Source organism: Culex quinquefasciatus, chromosome 3 (assembly GCF_015732765.1).
Source record: "Culex quinquefasciatus strain JHB chromosome 3, VPISU_Cqui_1.0_pri_paternal, whole genome shotgun sequence".
Taxonomy (NCBI): domain Eukaryota; kingdom Metazoa; phylum Arthropoda; class Insecta; order Diptera; family Culicidae; genus Culex; species Culex quinquefasciatus.
In genome coordinates this window covers 70632598-70654021 of record NC_051863.1, presented here as the reverse complement: position 1 = coordinate 70654021, position 21424 = coordinate 70632598, and the positions used below count along the sequence as shown (strand labels likewise).

Here is a 21424-nt window from a genome sequence, read left to right as displayed (position 1 = left end):
AAAAACTCAATTTCCCAAAACATGTATTTTTTTATTTTTGAGATTTTTTGATATGTTTTAGAGGACAAAAACCCGCAACTTTTGAGCCATAGAGAAACATGGTCAAAAAATCTGCCACGAAAATTGGAGTTTTCAAAGTCTCACCATAACAACCCACCATTTTCTAATGTGGGTCTATGGCTCGAAAGTTGCGGATTTTTGTCTCCTAAACCATATCAAAAAATTTCGAGAATAAAAAAAAAATAACTTAATCCACCTATGTGGTTGATGCCTTCCTCGTTGGAAAGGTTTTTTGATTACCTAACCAACGATGGGTCGGATGATGGATCCGGACATAGTTTACATACATTTAAGTGGGATCCGGCTTCAAAAAAGTGCATCAATATCACTTAAGTGGACATATCTCGAGACAGGGTTGCCAGATCTTCAATGTTTTGGACTCGTTGGAAAGGTTTTTTGATAACCTAACCAACGATGGGTCGGATGGTGGATCCGGACATAGTTTACATACATTTAAGTGGGATCCGGCTTCAAAAAAGAGCATCAATATCACTTAAGTGGACATATCTCGAGACAGGGTTGCCAGATCTTCAATGTTTTGGACTCGTTGGAAAGGTTTTTTGATAACCTAACCAACGATGGGTCGGATGGTGGATCCGGACATAGTTTACATACATTTAAGTGGGATCCGGCTTCAAAAAAGTGCATCAATATCACTTAAGTGGACATATCTCGAGACAGGGTTGCCAGATCTTCAATGTTTTGGACTCGTTGGAAAGGTTTTTTGATAACCTAACCAACGATGGGTCGGATGGTGGATCCGGACATAGTTTACATACATTTAAGTGAGATCCGGCTTCAAAAAAGTGCATCAATATCACTTATGTAAACATATCTCGAGACAGGGTTGCCAGATCTTCAATGTTTTGGACTCGTTGGAAAGGTTTTTCGATTATCTAACAAACGATTGGTCAGATGAAGGATCCGGACATCGTTTACATTCATTTAAGTGGGATCCAGCTTCAAAAAAGTACATCAATATCACTTAAGTGGACATATTTCGAGACATGGTTGCCAGATCTTCAATGTTTTGGACTCGTTGGAAAGATTTTTCGATTACCTAACCAACGATGGGTCGTATGGTGGATCCGGACATAGTTAACATACATTTAAGTGAGATCCGGCTTCCAAAAAGAGCATCAATATCACTTAGGTGGCCATATCTCGAGACAGGGTTGCCAGATCTTCAATGTTTTGGACTCGTTGGAAAGGTTTTTTGATAACCTAACCAACGATGGGTTGGATGATGGATCCGGACATAGTTTTCATGCATATAAGTGAGATCCAGATAAATGTGAAAACACATTATAACTTTTGAACTACTTATCGAAACTTCAAACAATTCAATAGCGATGTATGGGACCCTAAACCAAGTCGAATGCAACCGGTTTGATCAAAACCGGTCCATCCAGTGCTGAGAAAATTTGGCAAGAATTTTCAACACACACACACACACACACACACACACACACACACACACACACACAGACATTTGTTCAGTTTTCGATTCTGAGTCGATAGGTATACATGAATATAGGTCTACGAGCTGTATTTTAAAAGTTCATTTTTCGAGCAGGATTATAGCCTTACCTCAGTGAGGAAGGCAAAATACATGTTTTTGGGAATTGAGTTTTTGTGAAAAAAAAAATGATAAAAAAATCTGCATTTTTCCGTGTGCCTGATTTTCTCAATAGTCCTCAAGAATACCTACAACTTTGCCAAAGATACCAAGCTGTTTGAATATGTACGTACCATTTTTGTATGGACAGCTGCCAAAATTGTATGGAAACTTGTATGGGTGAACCAATGACACAAAATAGCTTCTTTGGCCATAGGGAAGGCCTCAACAAAGTTTGAGGCAAATAAAAAAAAACAAATGCATTTTATTAAATCCGGAGCAGGGTGCCCAGAATATGGGATATTTTTATCAAAACCTCGCTCCACATGCTGAATATTGTTCCTTGAGCTATGTTAGGACTATGGGCCAAATATAAGCGAAATCGGTCAACATTTACCCATTGATACTTAAAGATGAAGTTTGTTTGGAAAAAATCGAAAAAATGTATGGAAAACCCAATTTTCTTACGGTTTGGTCTGCACGGTGCGCTACTATCATCCAAATATTCCCAAAAGTGGGATACTCATTGCAAATTTATTGTTCTACAACTTTGTAGAATTTACCAAAGCTGTAAAACTCGATCCTGAAAAGTTATAATCGGATTAAAAAATATTTTTTTTAACAATTTTAGGCTTGGGTATCAATGGGTCAAACTAAACCAATTTCACTTAAAATTTAAAAAGATGCCTTAAAAAAACAAAAACAAAAAACGTTTTTCGCTTGTGGAACAGGGGGATCATTTTTACTAGGCACCCTAGTGCACAGCAACAAAGGAAGTTGTTGTCTTCTTATTTTTTAGATCGTAGAAGGTGTCCTTCACTCTCTGGGCAATTAATGTCAATGATGGGTCTGAATTCAGGGTCCAGAAATAGTAAATTGAAATGAAAAAATAATCACGTTATGTAAAATGCTTCTACAAACAACAACAAGAAACCCATTTTTTTATTAATTTTTTTTTATTAATATTCTGAATCAAGATTTGAATGTTTTTCTTAAACAAACATGGACGCCGAATGGCCGATCGGGAATGATGCCTTCCAGAGCCTTAAATAGTTAAACTTCGGACCCAATTCTAAAACATCTGAGGATGAATAAAAAATTATATCAATAGTTCGCATAGTTCAAAACCTGGGTGGTGAATAGAAAGAATGCGTAACGTGATTTTCGAATGATCCCACTTTGTTTACATCTACTAAGTAGGAGTCTGTTTAAGCACAAGCATGACTTTTTTAATACTGGTAAATGGGCTGTTTTATAACCAGTAGTATGTGTTTTATTTTGTCTATTTTTTGATATTTTTTGAAATTTTTTGCTAAAAAATTGTGTGTGTGTTTTCAAGTTTCGATTAGTTAGAAAAGGTTTTTCTTTTTTACGGGTGACGAAGAACTGTGGCGAGGATGTCATTCTGCGATGTCGTAGATAAATTCCCTGGCTGATTTTGGAATCCTGCAGCTCTTCCTGGTCCAACGATAACACATCGCTAATTCTAGCAAAGCTGATCCAACAAACAGATAAGTTTGTCACTAAACCAGTAGGTTTTCAAACGGAATCAAATAAATACAGCTTCTGGATAGATACAACCGCATCGACTCCATAAACAATTTCCATTCATAATCATAAAAAATGGCGATCGCTCCTTCAACTTTCTTAAGATTTTTTGACTTCAACTCCAGGTTCCAAAAGCCACTCATTAAAAAATTCCTGCAGAAAACAATACTCTCTACTTTTGGCGAACAGTAAATTGGTTCCACTTTGACAGTTCAAAATTGAGGCCGTTTTGCGAACCACTATTCAGCACCCAGTTCAAAACATACTAAAATGTGAGTAACAAAAATCTTGGTGCAAAAGCTTTGCTGATGAGCTCCATTGAAAACAATTGAAGGTTTTTTGAATTTCACATGAAGCTCGTTTCACTTGTTTAAAAAAATCAGAGTATTAAAAATCAACATGCATGTTTGTTCTTTACTGCCCATGTTCGCATAAATGTCCCATATGCAAAAACAGCAAGCTGAGAAAAACGCATTTGAAGTTTGTCCCACACATAAGGCTGCGTGTTAAGTTTTCGCGAATGAAATGAATTTCCTCCTGATTTCTAGAACAAAGTTCTGGATGTTGTAGGCTTTTCTGAATGGGCACACGATTTTGAACCAAACTGTATCAATAACTCAAAAGCGATGGAAATTCTTATTAGTCATTTATGCGATCATGGGCAATTTAGCACACTCGAAATAATCTTATATGAAGCCGGGATCCATGGTGTAGGGGCAAGCGTGGTTGCCTCTCACCCAGTCGGCCTGGGTTCGATCCCAGAAGGTCCCGGTGGCAATTTTCGAGACGAGACGGGAAGTGAATGTTGGCCCCGGACTAACCAAGAGGTTAGGTCGTTAGCTCAGTCCAGGTGTAGGAGTTGTCTCCCTGGGTCCTGTCTCGGTGGAGTCGCTGGTAGGCAGTTGGACTAACAATCCAAAGGTTATCAGTTCGAATCCCGGGGTGAATGGAAGCTAAGGTGTAAAAAGAGGTTTGCAATTTCCTCAACAATCAAGCCTTCGGACACCTTGTTTCGAGTAGGAATCTCGCAATCGAGAACGCCGAGGCAATGCTGTAGAGCGATTATTCTGATTTGATTTGAAAATATTCTTATAAACCACTCATCAGACGAGGAAAAATCTCACACCCATCAAGCGAGGGGTGGGGGTTCACGAAACTGTGGGATTAATATCACATCGCATGCTTCTCATTGCTTATAGAACTAGTGAATCTTCACCCGAGGATGCAATTCAGTGAGATCCTACTGAAGGTCACAGAATTCCTCATAACGATAGTTGTCAGCTTGAAACCGTTGACTTAGTGGTCTTTTGGCGTAATGAGTTTTTGATTTTCTAATGACTTAGGTCTGGTTGTCAATGTCAACGTTGTTAATCAGTGCTTTAATAAAAGGAATAATCCGCTTAAAAGATATAAAAAAACAGTACTGACAGATACTAAAAAAGTATGTCTTGCAATTATTAAATTACAATTTCCACACAAAATGAACTTTGGGCCAGCACACCACACCACCAAACAATACCATGTCATGTGCCACCGGGGGAGAAAAAGCATGGCGGCCATCGTCGACAGAGATGAACTGCCACGTGGAGCTTTTGCCGAGCGAAACTAAGCTGAAGATGTATGCTCGTTCGTTTTAGCCTGCCCCCTCCCCAGGCCGAGGGGTTGAGGGTGGGAATTTGCATCACGCGATTCTTCACGGGTTGCGATGATGGAACATTGCCATTGCTGGGGCGCGTTTCTTTGCTCTCAAGAATGCACTTTGTTAGGCGAAACGTCCTTGTCGGGATTTGTTTTGTCGCGTGACGTGACGTCCGGACTTGTGAGTTGTGCGAGGGATTTCGCTGCGAGAAGGTTTGTCGGCAGGTCTGGTGCGATGGCTTCGTAGTTCTGTTTTTTGGGACACTTTGTCTGGAAATGCTGTAATCTAAACACATATTTCACCAAACCTTGTTTGTATACTCAACGCTGCAGAATGTTTTGATTTAGTAGTCACTTTGCGCTGCTGGCAGGTTTTTGATAAGGAATATCAAAAATGGGTTTTATATATTCCAAATCTTAACTGTCTTATTGAAGAGTTATTGTACTTCATCTAAAGAAGTTGCTTATTTGTCTACCTTCATCAAAATTGCAGTCCTTCTATACTCTGAAGATTTAATCCCAGCTATTAGCAACATACTAGCTTAGAAAAGGTGGACATAAACCAAGTCCAAGTCATTGCTGCGTTCTATCCGACAGGGAGGAAAGATACGGTCTCGTTGAAGAACGACGTGTGACCTCTAATGGGGAAGCAGCCAATCCAAACAAATCCCTCCTTTCCTGCTGAAGGTGCAAAACACGACAATCATCGAGCTTGGAATACCACACCTGTACCGCGCCGGTATTGCGAATTTCGCATCAACCAGCTGTGTTTGCGTTCCATTGAAGTTTGCAAATATGATTAGAAAAAAATGTGAAATAATCTCTAAAACTCAACCAACCAGATCTTTGATTAAATTATGATATCTTTAGAACATAAATTCAAGGCATCTATTCGAGGGTTAGAATTTAAACATATTGGAAACTTTCAAAAGTCATCCTTGGCTCGGTCATACGTGTCACAACATAGCACAAAAGCGACGATTTAGCGAAATCTGAATCTTGAGATTCGAACCGGTGACCTTTGGACTGTGAGTCCAGTGTGCGCTTCCACACACATTATTTACGTCCTGCGATGTACTTTAAATTTAACATCTGATATGACAGTCGTTTTCAACCTTTTTCGATCTATTCCCCCCTACATTCCTTCCTTCAATTTTCAACTTATTCGTATCACTGCATAAAAATCATAATTTTGGCCTTAATGTTCGATGAAAAAGCATTTTTTCACAAAAAGCATCTATTCAAACAGTGAATTCTCTTTACGGGACCATCCATGAACCACGTGGACACTTTTTTGATATCGCAGACAATCCCTCCTCCCCTTTTGTAAAATTTCCATACAAAACAAATCTATTTTGTATGGAGCGTGAACTGAGGGAGGTTCAGCGATTGTTCACTCTATGGAGAAAACCATTTTTTTGGATCTTGATATTTATCAAATCCACGTTTCATGCTACATCAAAACCGGACTCATATTCGGATGCTCTGGAATGTCCTCTGCAACTATCCCGAAGAGAGAGTGGTGCTATACTCGGTCCTAACCAGGTCCCAGTACCGAAAAGGACCTAATAAAAATAATTTTAAGAGAAAAAAAAGAGTATGGTGCTAGCTTGCCCCTAAAAAAAGATACAGCGTGTTCAAAACTCGTCTAAAACGTGTTTTTTGCTCGAATTTTATTTTTTCATTTTATGATATGTTTTAGAGGACATCAAATGCCAACTTTTCAGAAATTTCCAGGTTGTGCAAAAAATCATTGACCGAGTTTTTAATCAATACTGCTTTTTCAAAAAATCGAAATATTGGTCGCAAAAATTTTTCAACTTCATTTTTCGAAATATTTCCAATCAAAAAGTACTTCAATGAAATTTTCATAAAGTGCACCGTTTTCAAGTTAAATTAATTTTTAGGTGAATTTTTGAAAAAAGTCGCAGTTTTTCATTTAAAAAAATAAAAAAAATCCCTATATTTTGCTTTTCTGAACTTTGTTGATACGGCCCTTAGTTGCTATTGCCATGCAAAGGTTTAAAAACATGAAAATTTATGTTTTCCAAGTCTCACCCAAACAACCCACCATTTTTTAAAGTCGATATCTCAGCAACTAATGGTCCGATTCACAATGTTAATGTTTGAAACATTTGTGAAATTTTCCGATTTCTTTTTAAAAAATATTCTTAAAAATTTTAAATCAAGACTAACATTTCAAAAGGGCCAGACATTCAATGTTTCACTTATAATTGTTAATTTGATTTACATTGAAAAACTAACTTAATCCACCTATGTGGTTGGAGCCTTCCTCACTCATTATTATCAATAGCTGTACACCAATTTCGTCTATTTTTTAGATCCGGAATAAAAAAATGCATAAATATCACTTAAGTGGCAGGGTTGCCAGATCTTCAATGTTTTGGACTTGACAAAAAGGTCTTTTGATAAGCAAACCAACGATTTGTCGGATGGTGGATCCGGACATAGTTTACATACATTTAAGTGTGATCCGGCTTCCAAAAAGTACATCAATATCACTTAAGTGGTTATAACTCGATACAAGGTTGCCAGATTATCAATGTTTTAGACACGTTGAAAAGGTTTATTGCCATTTATTCAACTTCCAAAAATACATATTTTTATACATAACTTTTGAACTACTTATCGAAACTTCAACAATTCAATAGCACCGTATGGGACCCTAAACCAAGTCGAATGCGACTAGGTTGGTCAAAATCGGGTCTGGCAGGGCTGAGAAAACTGAGTGACATTATTGGTCACATACATGCACACATACACACAGACATTTGTTCAGTTTTCGATTCTCAGTCGATATGTATACATCACGGTGGGGTTTCGAGCTTTAAATAAAAAGTTCAATTTTAGAGCAGGATTATAGCCTTACCTCAGTGAGGATGGCAACATGAAGTTAAAAATTTATTGCTACCAGTATTTCGATTTTTTGAAAAATCAGTATTGATTCAAAAAATTATAACTCGGTGAAAGATTTTTTGCAGAACCTGGAAATTTCTGAAAAGTTGGCATTTGATGTCCTCTAAAACATATCTGAAAATTTAAAAAAAATAAAAATAGTGTTTTTTTTGCAAATCAAGTTTTAGTAACATAATTAAATAAAAAATCTCCAAAAAAAAAATTATCGTGTATCATTTTTTCCGTATCTATACCAGCAACTTTGCCAAAGACACCAAATCGATCAAAAAATTTCTTCAAAAGATACAGATTTTTTTAATTTTCATACATCATTTTTGTATGGACAGCTGCCAAATTTGTATGGAAAATTATATGGGCAAACTAATGATGCATAATGGCTTCTTTGGGCATACCGAAGGCACAAAAAAGTTTCAGTCGGATTAAAAAATACAAAAAAATCGAATGACCGAAATCTTAGAGAGCTGATCTATACCCCCTAAAGAAATGACTTGAAATTGTGGTTAATTGTCTAAGTCAGGATACCACATTTTGGTCTAAAAGTGTTCGATGTGGCGAAGAATATCACTGAGAACAACATGGAATCATCAGGTGAGTAGATTTGGCTATTGCATATGGATCATTTCCGTTGTTTCGCTAACTGCAACTGCTGCACTAAAAAACGGCATGAAAATACCAAATTATGGTATTACTTGTGATTTTGGTATGATTTCATGGTATTTTACCATCTATTACTGGGAAACCAAGGGTAAATTTTGGCCGCTGTTTTTTGCTCAAGGAATACCACAATTTGGTATTCCCGTGTTATTTACTTCTGTTCGGGTCTAGCGAAGCGAAGCGAAAATGATAAATGATAAAATGAAACTGATGATGTAAAATTGCTTTTTTGGGCATACGAAAGGCTCCCAAAATGTATCAGCTAGATAAACACTGGAACGCCCAACGCATGTCCAACTTACACGGACGCCCAAGCCTCCCAAAAAAGTTGGAACGGTAACTTCAACACGCCCGTTCTCGGGCATAACTCAACCAATCGGGACGATTCTTGTTTTTGATCGCAAAAATTACAGATTTGATCAAATTAAGTTCTGCAAAGGTCTAGAATCATCTAGACATCATAACAAATCACTGGAAAGAAGAATAATCTTGATTGGTTGAGTTATGCCCGAGAACCATTGAGTTGAAGTTACCGTTCCAACTTTTTTGGAGCCTTGGGCGTTGGAATGTTAAAAAATATACAAATTTAAATTTAAAAAATAGGCTTACTTCGTAAACAAATTCTCTGTTATCTGAATTCAGCAGATTTGACTGATTCTTCAACTGCTTCGCAAAACATAAAACTACACCCAAACGAGAGCGGCTAGTTCCTCTGACAAATTTGTAAAATGCTCTGCAAATGGAAGTCAGAAGATTACGCTCTTACATACGAATTCATGCTCACAAAACACTTAAGGAACACATCAAAATTCGAACAGGAGCGCATGAGATCTCCTTACCACTGCGCACCAAGGAAGTGTTCAGAGCGGAGTAGTGTCTTGCGCTTCACCGTTGCAATCTTTGGTAGTGAAACGTTTTTGGTTCACGCGCTTTTGCTCGATTTCCTGCATGATCTTTTCTCACGATGATTGTTCCAGTACAAAAATCGATGTGTGTAAGCAATACCTAATCGGACCATTTTGCAAATTGACATGGAACCGCACCCAGTTTCTATCACATTCCGTCCCACCCTGACCATGTCTTATCCAGCGGCACCGATTCCGCTTAGCACGGACGCACCCCTTTCCACACTGGAAACGCAACATTGAAGCAAGACCCGACAAGAAACGTCACCTTACCTCAAGGTTATTATCTCGGAGTTTTATCATCATAAAGTACGTTGTTGTGTGCATGTCGTGTTGTCGTCCCCCGTGTGTTTGCCGTCGCTCGTCCACGTGGTCCTTCTCCTCTCTGGGGTTGGTGTTCCGACGACGACGATGACGATGCTCGTATGACGCGGCAAGTATCAACTACTGCTGATGGAACGGGTTGCTGCCGGTGGAAGTGCTCTTTGGTGTCCTGCCTTTTCGTAGTTCTACGCTGTTGATGTTGCTGCTGATGCTGGTGGAGAAGGATTCTGTTGCTGTTGTTGGTGTCGGGTGATGTAGGAGTGGGAGTTGAAGGGCGATGAGGAAAATAAAAACAGTCAACTGATGCGGCTTTGTGATTTGTTTTCCTCTATGTTTGGCCTTATCTGAAATAGAGCACGAGATAAGACAGAGCGGTTAAAGGTTGGTGTTGGTGATGATGGAGGTTCTCGGGTCCTCGTGCGTTGCGTTGGTTGGCGTTGGTTGATGGACGTGCGGGTGTCCTCGTATAAGTATGAGCATTGCGGCGAAAGGGGATAGAAGGTTCGATCTCAAGGATACTCGACGATTCTTGACTTTCCTCGCCGAGAACAAGGGTGAACTTTAAGGATACATTATAGGGTTGAGGGCCAACTTATCATGATTGCTGTTATTGGATATATGTATCACTGCATAGAATAGTCGAAGAAATTTCCTAGGCATTGTACGATCTCATGAAACTAATAATAACATTATTTCAATTTTTCAATTTCAATTCGGTTTTATTGGTGAATAATCAAGATACAATGAGTTATTTTGAAGTGCATAACAGAGTTTTGGAGTTCCTTACAGCTGTGTGTTGCATCATAATCCATCTAGGAACAATTATTTCTTTAACTAAGGCACTAGCAAGAGTAAGAAAAAACTATAAAAAAAACTTACAGAAATTGCAAAGGAAAGGGGATAGAGGAAGAGAAAGCTTAATACTAGATCACAGAAAATTTATCCTTTGTAGATGTGTTTGATCATCAGTTCCCCAAGGGCCAGGAATTGTTCTGCCTTGTTCCGGCAGCTCCGAAACCGCGTCATCATCTCCCCCGCGAGAGCAAAGAACTCCGGCAGGGTGAAGAGATCTTCCCGGTGACTTCTTGCTGGGCCGTACTGCCGCTACCGGCAGCGACCACGCTGGCGAACGAACGCCCCCAACCAGGAGGGAACGCTGAGTTTTCCGCTGGAACCGTACGCTGTCCAGCTGCAGGAACGGCTGCGCTCGTACTTCGCTGAGGAGGGTGGGACGCTTTCTTTTTTCTCTTTTCCTGCTCCTCGAGGTAGACCTTGCGCGCGACGCATCCGCGGTAATTGCCGGTATGGTTGCCGTCACAGTTCGCGCACTTTACGCGCGGCTTGGTTTGTTCTGCCTTGTCCCCCAAGTCCGTCTTTCGTGGCAGTGCGCACGCCTCCGAGAGGTGTGACTCACCGCACTTCACGCAGCGGGGCCGGAGGTTGCAGTTCCGCGAGCCGTGGCCGAATTTCTGGCAACGGTGGCATTGCGCTACGTCCGTCGGGTTCTTGGTGTAAAACCGCCAGTTTACCAAAAACCGTCCAACGTTTTAGTCCGCCGCAGGTCTTGGATCTTGACGGTGCCGCGGTCGAAGTACAACAGGTACAGTGTGTGTACCTGTTACCGTTGTCTTGCGCGAGAGCACTTTAATCTCCGCGGTTTTATTCCGGCGTCCGAAAGGTGACCCTTCAGGTCGGAGATCGGACGGTCTTGATAACCCTGTAAGACGACCTTAACAGGGGGCTTCTCGGGGTTGAATGTGTAGAAGTTGAAGTTGCTACGCTTCAATTCTTCAAACACCAGGTCGAAATTCTTTTGGTCAGTGTGATCACTTGCACTGCCGACTTACCGATTTTCAGACAATATCCGAGGCCTTCCAGCAACTCGTCAACATCGTCCGCTAACGTGTCCAAAACAAAAATTGGAGGTGGTCTACGTTCCGCTGGAGAGTTGTTCTTTTTGACGTCGGCACTTTTTTCCGTGCACGACCATCATCGTCGTCGTCATCGTCGGTAGTGCTGCTACCGTCAGAGTTGTTATTTTCTTCGTCGTCGCTCAGCATCTGGAACTCGTTCCTGATGGGGATGTTGGCGGATGTTGATGTGCCACTGGTCGTGGCACCGGAAGTACCGGAACGGGTTCGCACTGGTGATCTTGGGACATATCCAGGATGTAGTAACTTTTTGTCGATGCCTTCAGCGCTGACGCTCCCCTGCGCGATGGCGGCCGACACGGCGTTGGTTTGTTTACCTTTTTGCACACGGCCGGTAGACGAACTTCGCGGGTTTTTCGAGGCCGCACTCGAACTGCCACGGCCACGGCCGGCCTTTGGCATGCTGGAGAAGCAAACTCGCGGGTAACCACAATCAATTACGGCGAAAAAAATCGAAAAACGATGGAGCACTGAGCACTAGCTGCATGCTCTCGTGCGTACACGGAGGGAGCGATAACATTATTTCTTTCAACTAAAAACAGGGAATTCGACCACTTGAGATATGTAAATGATTGTTGTGGTAACTTTTCGTTATAGAACAAATATTTAAAAAAACAAGTTTCACTTCAAGTATGTAATAGCAAAGCTTACTGATTAGAAAAATGCATAAAACAAAAATATAAACCCATACTCAGCTGGTACCTTCGCTGGAACAGCATAAAAAAAATACAACCTAATCAAATTTTACACCCATCCAAGCAAATCCAGAAAGTTCATAAATCAACCAACCACCGATCCCGTTGCCCCATTTCGGTTTGATCGCTTGTCATCGGAATAAAATATAAGCTCTTCTCTCAGTCTCTCTCTTTCTCTATCTATATCTTGCTGTCACGTTTCCCTTCTTCCTCTGTTACATACAAAATCAATATCGTACTTTGGCTGGTTTTGCAATACCGGCCTGGCCCCCCAGCAGCTGACAGATGGGTGTGCTGCTCCTCTCGGCCAGACCACAGGGTGGATGGACGGAACGTGGTCCAAGGCAAAAAAAAAAAAACTAAGGGACGATAATGAAAAGTGATGGAATATGAAAATGGATATTTTCTTCGATTTTTCCTTTAGAATCTTTTCCTTCCCCGGTTGATGGTGTTCACATTTTATTTTGATTATTTTTTCTTCTTCTTCATCGTTCTCCTGGACACATTTAGATGGATAAAGGCAGCTGCTCTAGATCTTGATTATTTTGCCTTCGCCATCGTTCCGATAAACAGATTACTTAACATAAATTATTCGAAATGGAGGTTCAATCTTTCACTGGTTTTCCAAGGCCAGCAGCGGTTCGAGTTTGTGAGTTGCTGGTACTCATCAGTGAGGATACTGCGAAGATTTCTTATTGACTAGTACCGTAGAGTGGGGCTGATAAGGTTTTTTGGAATCTTTTTTTTTTGGTTGATAAAAGTATGAATTAAAATCTTTTTTTATATAAAACCAATCCAAACCAATCCTGGATGTCTACGGCACATTTTAAGTGCTTCAAAAGACCTTTCGAATGCATCTAAGAGTGTTGGAATTGATGAAGTTTTAAGGAAATACGAGTTTTTTTTATGTTTTTTCTACCTCAAACTTCAAAGCCCATTTTACCCCACTTCACTTTGTCGTAGAGGGCTCATATTTGGCATGAGTTCATCTCATGTATAGACAAACAAACGCTCAAAAAGTTTCATCCAAATCGGAGCACCTCGATACGATCTCTAGAACAAACAAAAATCGAAAATAAAAAAAATACGGATTTTTAGAAATTGATTTTTGGTGCAAAAAAGTTACTTTAAAATAGATATACCTAGCAGCTGGGAAAACGGAGGTTATTTCAATAACAAGTCCTATTAAAATACCTGATGTTATTATCAGGTAAACGAAACGAAACTATTAGCACTAGGCCCCCCGGGGCATGGCCTTCCTCTAACGTGGGATTTCTGCTCCAGCGCCTCTGACGAGACAGGAGAAACCGGGACCGACGTTTTACTTCACCATCTGATAGAAGCTCAGTGGATAAGGCGGGAATCGAACCCGCGTCTCATAGCATCATCGGGATCGGCAGCCGAAGCCGCTACCCCTGCGCCACGAGACCCAGCGCCTCAGGTATTCATGGCCAATCGGTAAAAAAAAAAGAAAAATAGGGTAATTCTCCGCCAACCCCTATTCGATTTACGTGAAACTTTGTCCTTAGGGGTAACTTTTGTCCCTGATTACAAATCCGAGGTCCGTTTTTTTGATACCTCGTGTCGGAGGGGCGGTACGGCCCTTTTCATTTTTGAACATGCGAAAAAGGAGGTGTTTTTCAACAGTTTGCAGCCTGAAACGGTGATGGGATAGAAATTTGGTGTCAAAGGGACTTTTATGTAAAATTAGACGCCCGATTTGATGGCGTACTCAAAATTTCGAAAAAACGAATTTTTCATTAAAAAAACACTAAAAACGTTTTTAAAACTCTGCCTTTTTCCGTTACTCAACTGCAAAAAATATTGGAACAAGTCATTTTATGGAAAATTTAATGTAGTTTTCGAATCTACATTGACTCAAAAGGATCATTAAAAAAAATCATTTTAAAATTTCGTGTTTTCATCTGATTTTGCAGGGTTATTTTTTAGAGTGTAACAATGTTCAAAAAAGTTGTAGAGCAGACAATTAAAAAAAATTTGATATATAAACATAAGGGGTTTGCTTATAAACATCTCGAGTTATCGCGATTTTACGAAACACAGTTTTGAAAAAGCTAAAACTTTGTAGAACATTGTACACTCTAAAAAACAACCATTTCAAAGCTAGAGAAAACATGAAATTTTAAAATGGAAAAAAAATGTTCTAAATGAATAAAATACCCTTCTGGGTCAATGTTGATTCGAAAAGTACATTGAATTTCCCGTTAAATGACATGTTCCAAAAAAAATTACAGTTGAGTAACGGAAAATGGCAGAGTTTTTAAAACTTTTTAGTGTTTTTTCGATGAAAAATACGTTTTTTCGGAATTTTTGAGTACGCCATCAAATCGGGCGTCTAATTTTACATAAAAGTCCCTTTGACACCAATTTTCTATCTCATCACCGCACTATGGGCCATCTCCATACAAACAGGCGGCCAAATTATTTTTTTGCTTTTTAAATGTTTTTTTCATACAAATTTGGGTAATTGTATGGTATTGAAATGATATACGTCGATTTTTATGAGTTTTCATGTTTTTCAATAGTTGATTGTTTATAATAAATAGTCTTTTCATACATTAGCAAGTGCAACAGAATTGCGTATATATTGTATTGCAAGTTTATATTATTAAATTATGGATAAGCTAATACATCCCCACTTTAAGGACACAACCCCTCCCTCCTCTGTCTTTCACCCCCCCCCCTCCCCTCCTCCCCTCCTCCCCAACAAAATTTTGTTAAGCGTAATAAATTCATTTTAAGTCAAATATTTATTATTTACTGCTGTGTGTTTCTTTTTGTGAGTCCATGCCATATAACATGAGACCCCCCCACCCTTACAGGCATAAATTTCGAAAATTTTAATTGTTAAATCAAATAACAGAAAATTGATTTCATTCAAAATATTAATTATGAAGTAAAACGATAAAAGCTCAGTATTGGGACTGATTGTTTATTTACCCAACTTTGTTTTAATCACCTTAAATTGTTGATATTACGGGCTTTTATCGGTAGTTTTCGGTGAAATTAAACTCACAAATTAGAAGAAAGTAATGAAACTGATAGGTGGATAGATGACTAGTGTCTAAGAAGAAGATGGAAAAGGACGGAAACTAAGTCAGCGAAAGGGCCATATGAGAAAGCGTACGTGTGTGATCAAGTCTTTTAACCTTCTAATTTGGCTGTGTACAAGTACTGAGTCGCAACCTCAGTAAGTGTACACAGACAAATCATCCTGTGTGTCATCCAAATGACTCCAGGACGGTCAAAAGAAATGATCACACACCGCCTAGATACGCTTTCGGCACGTAATTTTGATTCTCTCGATACATGATTTACAACCAAGTGTTTCGGGTTTCTCTATGTATTGGGAACTACTATTATTTCGCCCTTCCATATAACACAGGCCGTACTACGTTACCCGGTTGTTACCGAAATAGAACTATTCTTAATTTTTACTTTTCTTAGCCGACATGTTCTTTGCTCAGTAAATCATGTATCGAGAGAATCAAAATTACGTGCCGAAAGCGTATCTAGGCGGTGTGTGATCATTTCTTTTGACCGTCCTGGAGTCATTTGGATGACACACAGGGATGATTTGTCTGTGTACACTTACTGAGGTTGCGACTCAGTACTTGTACACAGCCAAATTAGAAGGTTAAAAGACTTGATCACACACGTACGCTTTCTCATATGGCCCTTTCGCTGACTTAGTTTCCGTACTTTTCCATCTTCTTCTAAGACACTAGTCATCTATCCACCTATCAGTTTCATTACTTTCTTCTAATTTGTGAGTTTAATTTCACCGAAAACTACCGATAAAAGCCCGTAATATATTAATAAAACGATAAAATACAAACCATATTCTTACTAATCCTAATGTTCTTGTTCATGAAAATTCATATGATTCATATGATTATGATGTTTTGTACTAACCAACATAGAACTTAAATGTGGATCAGTTTCATGGATTGATCGCAGAAATTCATCATGCTAAGTCAATATTTTGCTGAATACTTTTTGCGGTATCAAACTGAGATTCCCCAGTTTCGCTTGAGAAATTCGCTACGAATACCTCATTTTGACTAAGGCACTCAATTTTAAATGTAGGTAACAGAAAAATTCCAATAAAATCATTTCGAACTTCTTGAAACCAGGTATTGATTTTTGAAGCGACGATGCCCACGAAGTAGGTAGGTGTTCAAAATGGCATATCTCCGAAAACGCAAAAAATCGCAGGCTGGAAATTTCAGCAATGCTAGATTATGATCCAATCTTTAAAGTGATCTTAGTTTCATGTTTAGCATCGGTTAGCAAAAAAAGTACTCGATTAACAAACACAAAAAATAAGTTTTGTCAAAAAAATGCTCCAGTTGTTCGATAAAAACTTCAGTTTTTGGTTTGGAAACAACATTTTATCTATCAATAGTTTCAAAGCTTATCTCATTACCTTTCCAACGATGTATAATTGTCCTAATACAATATTTAAAATGGCCGAGCTATGTTAAAATTAAACAATCAGCCTTTTTTACAAAAAACGCTAGATTTTTATTCCATTTTTTGACTTTCAGCTTGCGTATCTCCGTAATGAACAAACTTAGAGCTTTGAAAATTTGGATTTTTCTTAGTTAGAATGTTTACTTTCGAGAAAAAAATACCAAAAAATATTTGGAGAAGGTCACTTTTTTGAAACTTGACCACCCAATGTACCATAGTGCACCGTTTAAGGCTGCAAATTATTGAAAAACTCCTCCTTTTTGGCATGTTCAAAAATTAAAGCGTCCAATTTCCCGGGGTTACCAATTTCCCGGAAAACTGGAAATTTTCAACCAATTTTCCGGGAAATCCCGGGAATTCCCGGGAAATTTTAAAATTATTGAAGATTGCTCTTATCTAAGTTCTGAATCATATTTTGCACCAAAATTGAATAGAACAGCGACTTTAATGGTTAAAATTAGTGTAAAGATCATCTAATAGCTTGACTGCATGTACAAATTCATACAATCACAAGAAAATGTATATTTTTCTAATTGTTTAAGCTCAAATCGTACAATAAATCAAAAAATGATCTCTTGTATTTTTGTTGAAAAGCATTTTTTCTTCAAAGTGTTTGGACAGTAAGTAAAATGAATCCGTACTTACGCAATCTTAAATTTCTTCAAAACTTGCCTCTGTGACCAGTTTGAGAAAGTATGATTTGACACATTAAGTTGAAACGGATAAAATCATTCACAAATTATTTTTTTCATAACAAATAACTTCTCTAAACCAAGTTAAGTTCTTCCTTAAAAATCTAACTTCTCGTGTTGGTTTTACTTCAAACAACTCAATGTTTTCAAATATTTGGAGCAAGTTATTCAACCATATTTTCATTTTTCGGGCACCTCTTAAACAATACAAAGTTAACCTTCTAACACCCATTGTTGCATCAGTGCTTCATAATTCTTTTACTTTTAATTGATTTTTTTGAACGAATTGAAGTAATTCTTCTTGCAAAAACCTATTTTAAATATTTAATGAAACCAATTCAATTTTCATCTAATTTAATCATGGTAAACAAAAACGTAAACTATTCGTATCCTTTATTCTGTATCCAAATATGCTTCAAAAAGCTTACCTGAATTGTAAAAGTTTATTTTCATTAAGCTAGGTCTATTTTCAGTTGCTTCAGAAACCAATATTATCAGAAATAAATTTTGATATTAAATTGTGTTTCTCCATTTTTTCTAGAGCATTTTAAAAAAATGGTTCCAAAAATATTAAGAAAATGTATACTTCCGCTTGAATTTCGGGAATTCCCGGGAAATTTATAAATTTCCCGGAAAACGGGAAATATTTTTTTACGGGAAATCCCGGGAACTCCCGGGATTTTTTTCCCGGGACGGGAAATTGGACGCTCTATCAAAAATGAAAGGGGTCGTACCGCCCCTCCATCACAAGATATTAAAAAACGGACCTCGGATTCGTGATCAGGAACAAAAGTTACCCCTTTGGACAAACTTTGGACAAAGTTTCACGCAAATCGAAGAAGGTCGGGGCAACTTTTCCCGATTTCGTGTGAGTTGGTAGTAAATTATCCACTTATCGAAACTCCAAACAGCTTAAAACTAAACATTTGTTTAGTTTTCAAGTTTTGAGTCGATATGTAAATTTGGCAAATGATTTTTTGAACGCAATTCAAACAAAATTTAGTAAATTACATTACTTAACAGTTTTCCCAACTGTCGATCGGTTCGTTCAACTCCACCTCGTCCAAATCCCACCCACAGTCCACAGAGACCCCAGAAACCACAGCACAGCTTCACTGCTCGCGCAGCTATTACCGACTTCTTGGAAAAAGCTCAATCCATTTCCGTTCCACCCACCGCTCCTCCATCCAACACCCCACTCGCAAAATGAAGAATGATGAAAATTGAAATACGCTGTTATCGGGAAGGAGGTACTTTGTTGGGGCTTAACTTTTTATTAAAATTGAAAATTAACACGAACGAAACGAAAGGCAGCCGCGCGCATTTGGCGTGGCATCGAATCCTTCGAATATGAAACATAATTTGGTTAATGAAATCCCTCACTTTCTTGGTAGGGCTTTACACCCTCACACGTTTTTCCGCCCTCCCAGCGTCTTTCCGGGGATTCAATCCGGCACAGTCATAATTGAAGGGGTGTGGGAATCTTTGTAGATGATCAGTTCTTTGGACATTCGGAACATAGTGGTTTGTTTATAAGCTTTTTTTATGTTTTATAAATATGAATTCACAAAATTAATTAATAAATGGATGAAGCTTATAATCCCAAAGTCTATTTTTAAAATTTCTGGCAAATATTTCAAGAGAAAAATAAAAAAAAACAACAAGCAAAAGGTCGATTCTGGACGGCTTCAGCTTTGCGGTCCCTCCGGCCTGAAAAGCGGAAACGAGGAAGGAATGAAATTGTAATTTCATTATTGGTGCCCGCCGATTTTTTTCCCGTTCGCTCTCGTTGGCTTCATTTTCTGCATGACGGTCCTGGCTTGGGTTTTCCGATTCACGCCGGCGACGAGGTTCATTACTTTGCATTGTTCTGTGAATAATTCGTAAATTGGATTTCATCCATCGCTGGAGGGGTCTGGTGCAAAAAAAAGAGAAGAAAAATGAATGGTGGAGGGGATGAGGGAATGGCTGAGGTAACATGATTGAATTATTAATGACTCCGGTGGGGGTGAAAAGCTGTAATTTCCTGGATTAAAGACGAGGTTGGGAGCTTGTTTGAGGAGCAAAGAAAGTAAACACGATGCACTGAGGAAATGAAGATTAAATGAGTGTGACGGGAACACATTTTTGGGATTTAAAATATTACACTTTAGCAGGATATGCTCTTAGCTTCAGAAGATAGGTTAATCAACCATACTATTTGTGACCTAACCATCTCAGCATTTTTTTTCAAGAAATTCAAGCAGCGCTAATGCCTTACCTGTTCACCTTCACAGATCCTCAAAATCCGATTTCAATCCTGAGATATTCAATAAAAACTGAAAAAAATTCCGTGCATTGCTGTTCCTCTTCACATGAGTGAAGTTTCAATCTGATCGTGCCTGAAAATTGATATAAGTGCCAAAAAAGGCACATGGATTTCAGGTCAGAACGCGCTTGACACACGTACATGCCCGAGTACCGTAAACATTTTTAATTGTAACTCGGGACTCCAGCAACCAAATTCAACCAAACTTTGGGACAATGCACAGAATGGTCTGTTTGATATTGTTTACATTGCTTGTTCTAGTTTTTGTATGTTCAAGGTCAAACATTAGAACGCGTTTTTCTCGGAACGTCAAAAAACGACAAAATGGCACGATAACTTCGATTTTCTCACTTAAGATCTTTTGTCATATCGATCTATGGTTCCATCCTTTTTGTCCTGGAGATGTAATCTGTTTGCAATAAATTCGTTTTTGAATTGAAAAATCTATTTGCAATAAAAATGCCTTTGTTATCTTTTGATTAGGGTGGATGTCATACAATTTTATTGAAAATACTGGAAATTTTCACAAAACTGCGTATTTTGGAATAAATTAGAGCGTCCAATTTCCCGGGGTTACAAAATTCCTGGGAAACGGGAAATTTTTAACAAATTTCCCGGGAAATCCCGGGAATTCCCGGGAAATTTGAAATTTAACGAAAATTATTCTAATCCTGTTTCTTATTAATCTTCTGCAACGAAATTGTATAGGGGTAATTCTCTACCAACTCACACGAAATCGGGAAAAGTTGCCCCGACCCCTCTTCGATTTGCGTGATACTTTGTCCTATGGGGTAACTTTTGTCCCTGATCACGAATCCGAGGTCCGTTTTTTGATATCTCGTGACGGAGGGGCGGTACGACCCCTTCCATTTTGAACATGCGAAAAAGAGGTGTTTTTCAATAATTTGCAGCCTGAAACGGTGATGAGATAGAAAATTGGTGTCAAAGGGACTTTTATGTAAAATTAGACGCCCGATTTGATGGCGTACTCAGAATTCCGAAAAACATATTTTTCATCGAAAAAACACTAAAAAGTTTTAAAATTCTCCCATTTTCCGTTACTCGACTGTAAAAAATTTTGGAACATGTTATTTTATGGGAAATTTAATGTACTTTTCGAATCTACATTGACCCAGAAGGGTCATTTTTTCATTTAGAACAAAATTTTTCATTTTAAAATTTCGTGTTTTTTCTAACTTTTAAGGGTTATTTTTTAGAGTGTAACAATGTTCTACAAAGTTGTAGAGCAGACAATTACAAAAAAATTGATTTATAGACATAAGGGGTTTGCTTATAAACATCACGAGTTATCGCGATTTTACGAAAAAAAGTTTTGAAAAAGTTACTTTTTGCGTTTTTCTTCGTTTCGTCGTCCGTGTCTGTCGCGGGTGACTATGAACGGCCATGATCAACGACGACCAACATTTTCAAAACTTTTTTTCGTAAAATCGCGATAACTCGTGATGTTTACAAGCAAACCCCTTATGTTTACATACCAAAATTTTTGTAATTGTCTGCTCTACAACTTTGTAGAACATTGTTACACTCTAAAAAATAACCCTGCAAAGTTAGAAAAAACATGAAATTTTAAAATGAAAAAAATTGTTCTAAATAAAA

The 21424-nt window shown here is 38.5% G+C and overlaps 1 protein-coding gene across 7 annotated transcripts in view; it reads right to left on the bottom strand.

The window, feature by feature from the left end:
* The window catches only part of LOC6037602 (hemicentin-1), a 135269-nt gene that overhangs the window by 6939 nt on the left and 106906 nt on the right, over positions 1–21424 (bottom strand). For all 7 annotated transcript variants that reach the window (XM_038265695.1, XM_038265694.1, XM_038265696.1 and 4 more), the window contains one exon: positions 9634–10028. In XM_038265695.1, coding sequence (XP_038121623.1) covers positions 10025–10028 — 4 coding nt within the window. In that variant the 3' untranslated portion in view covers positions 9634–10024. The remainder of the gene's footprint in view (positions 1–9633; positions 10029–21424) is intronic.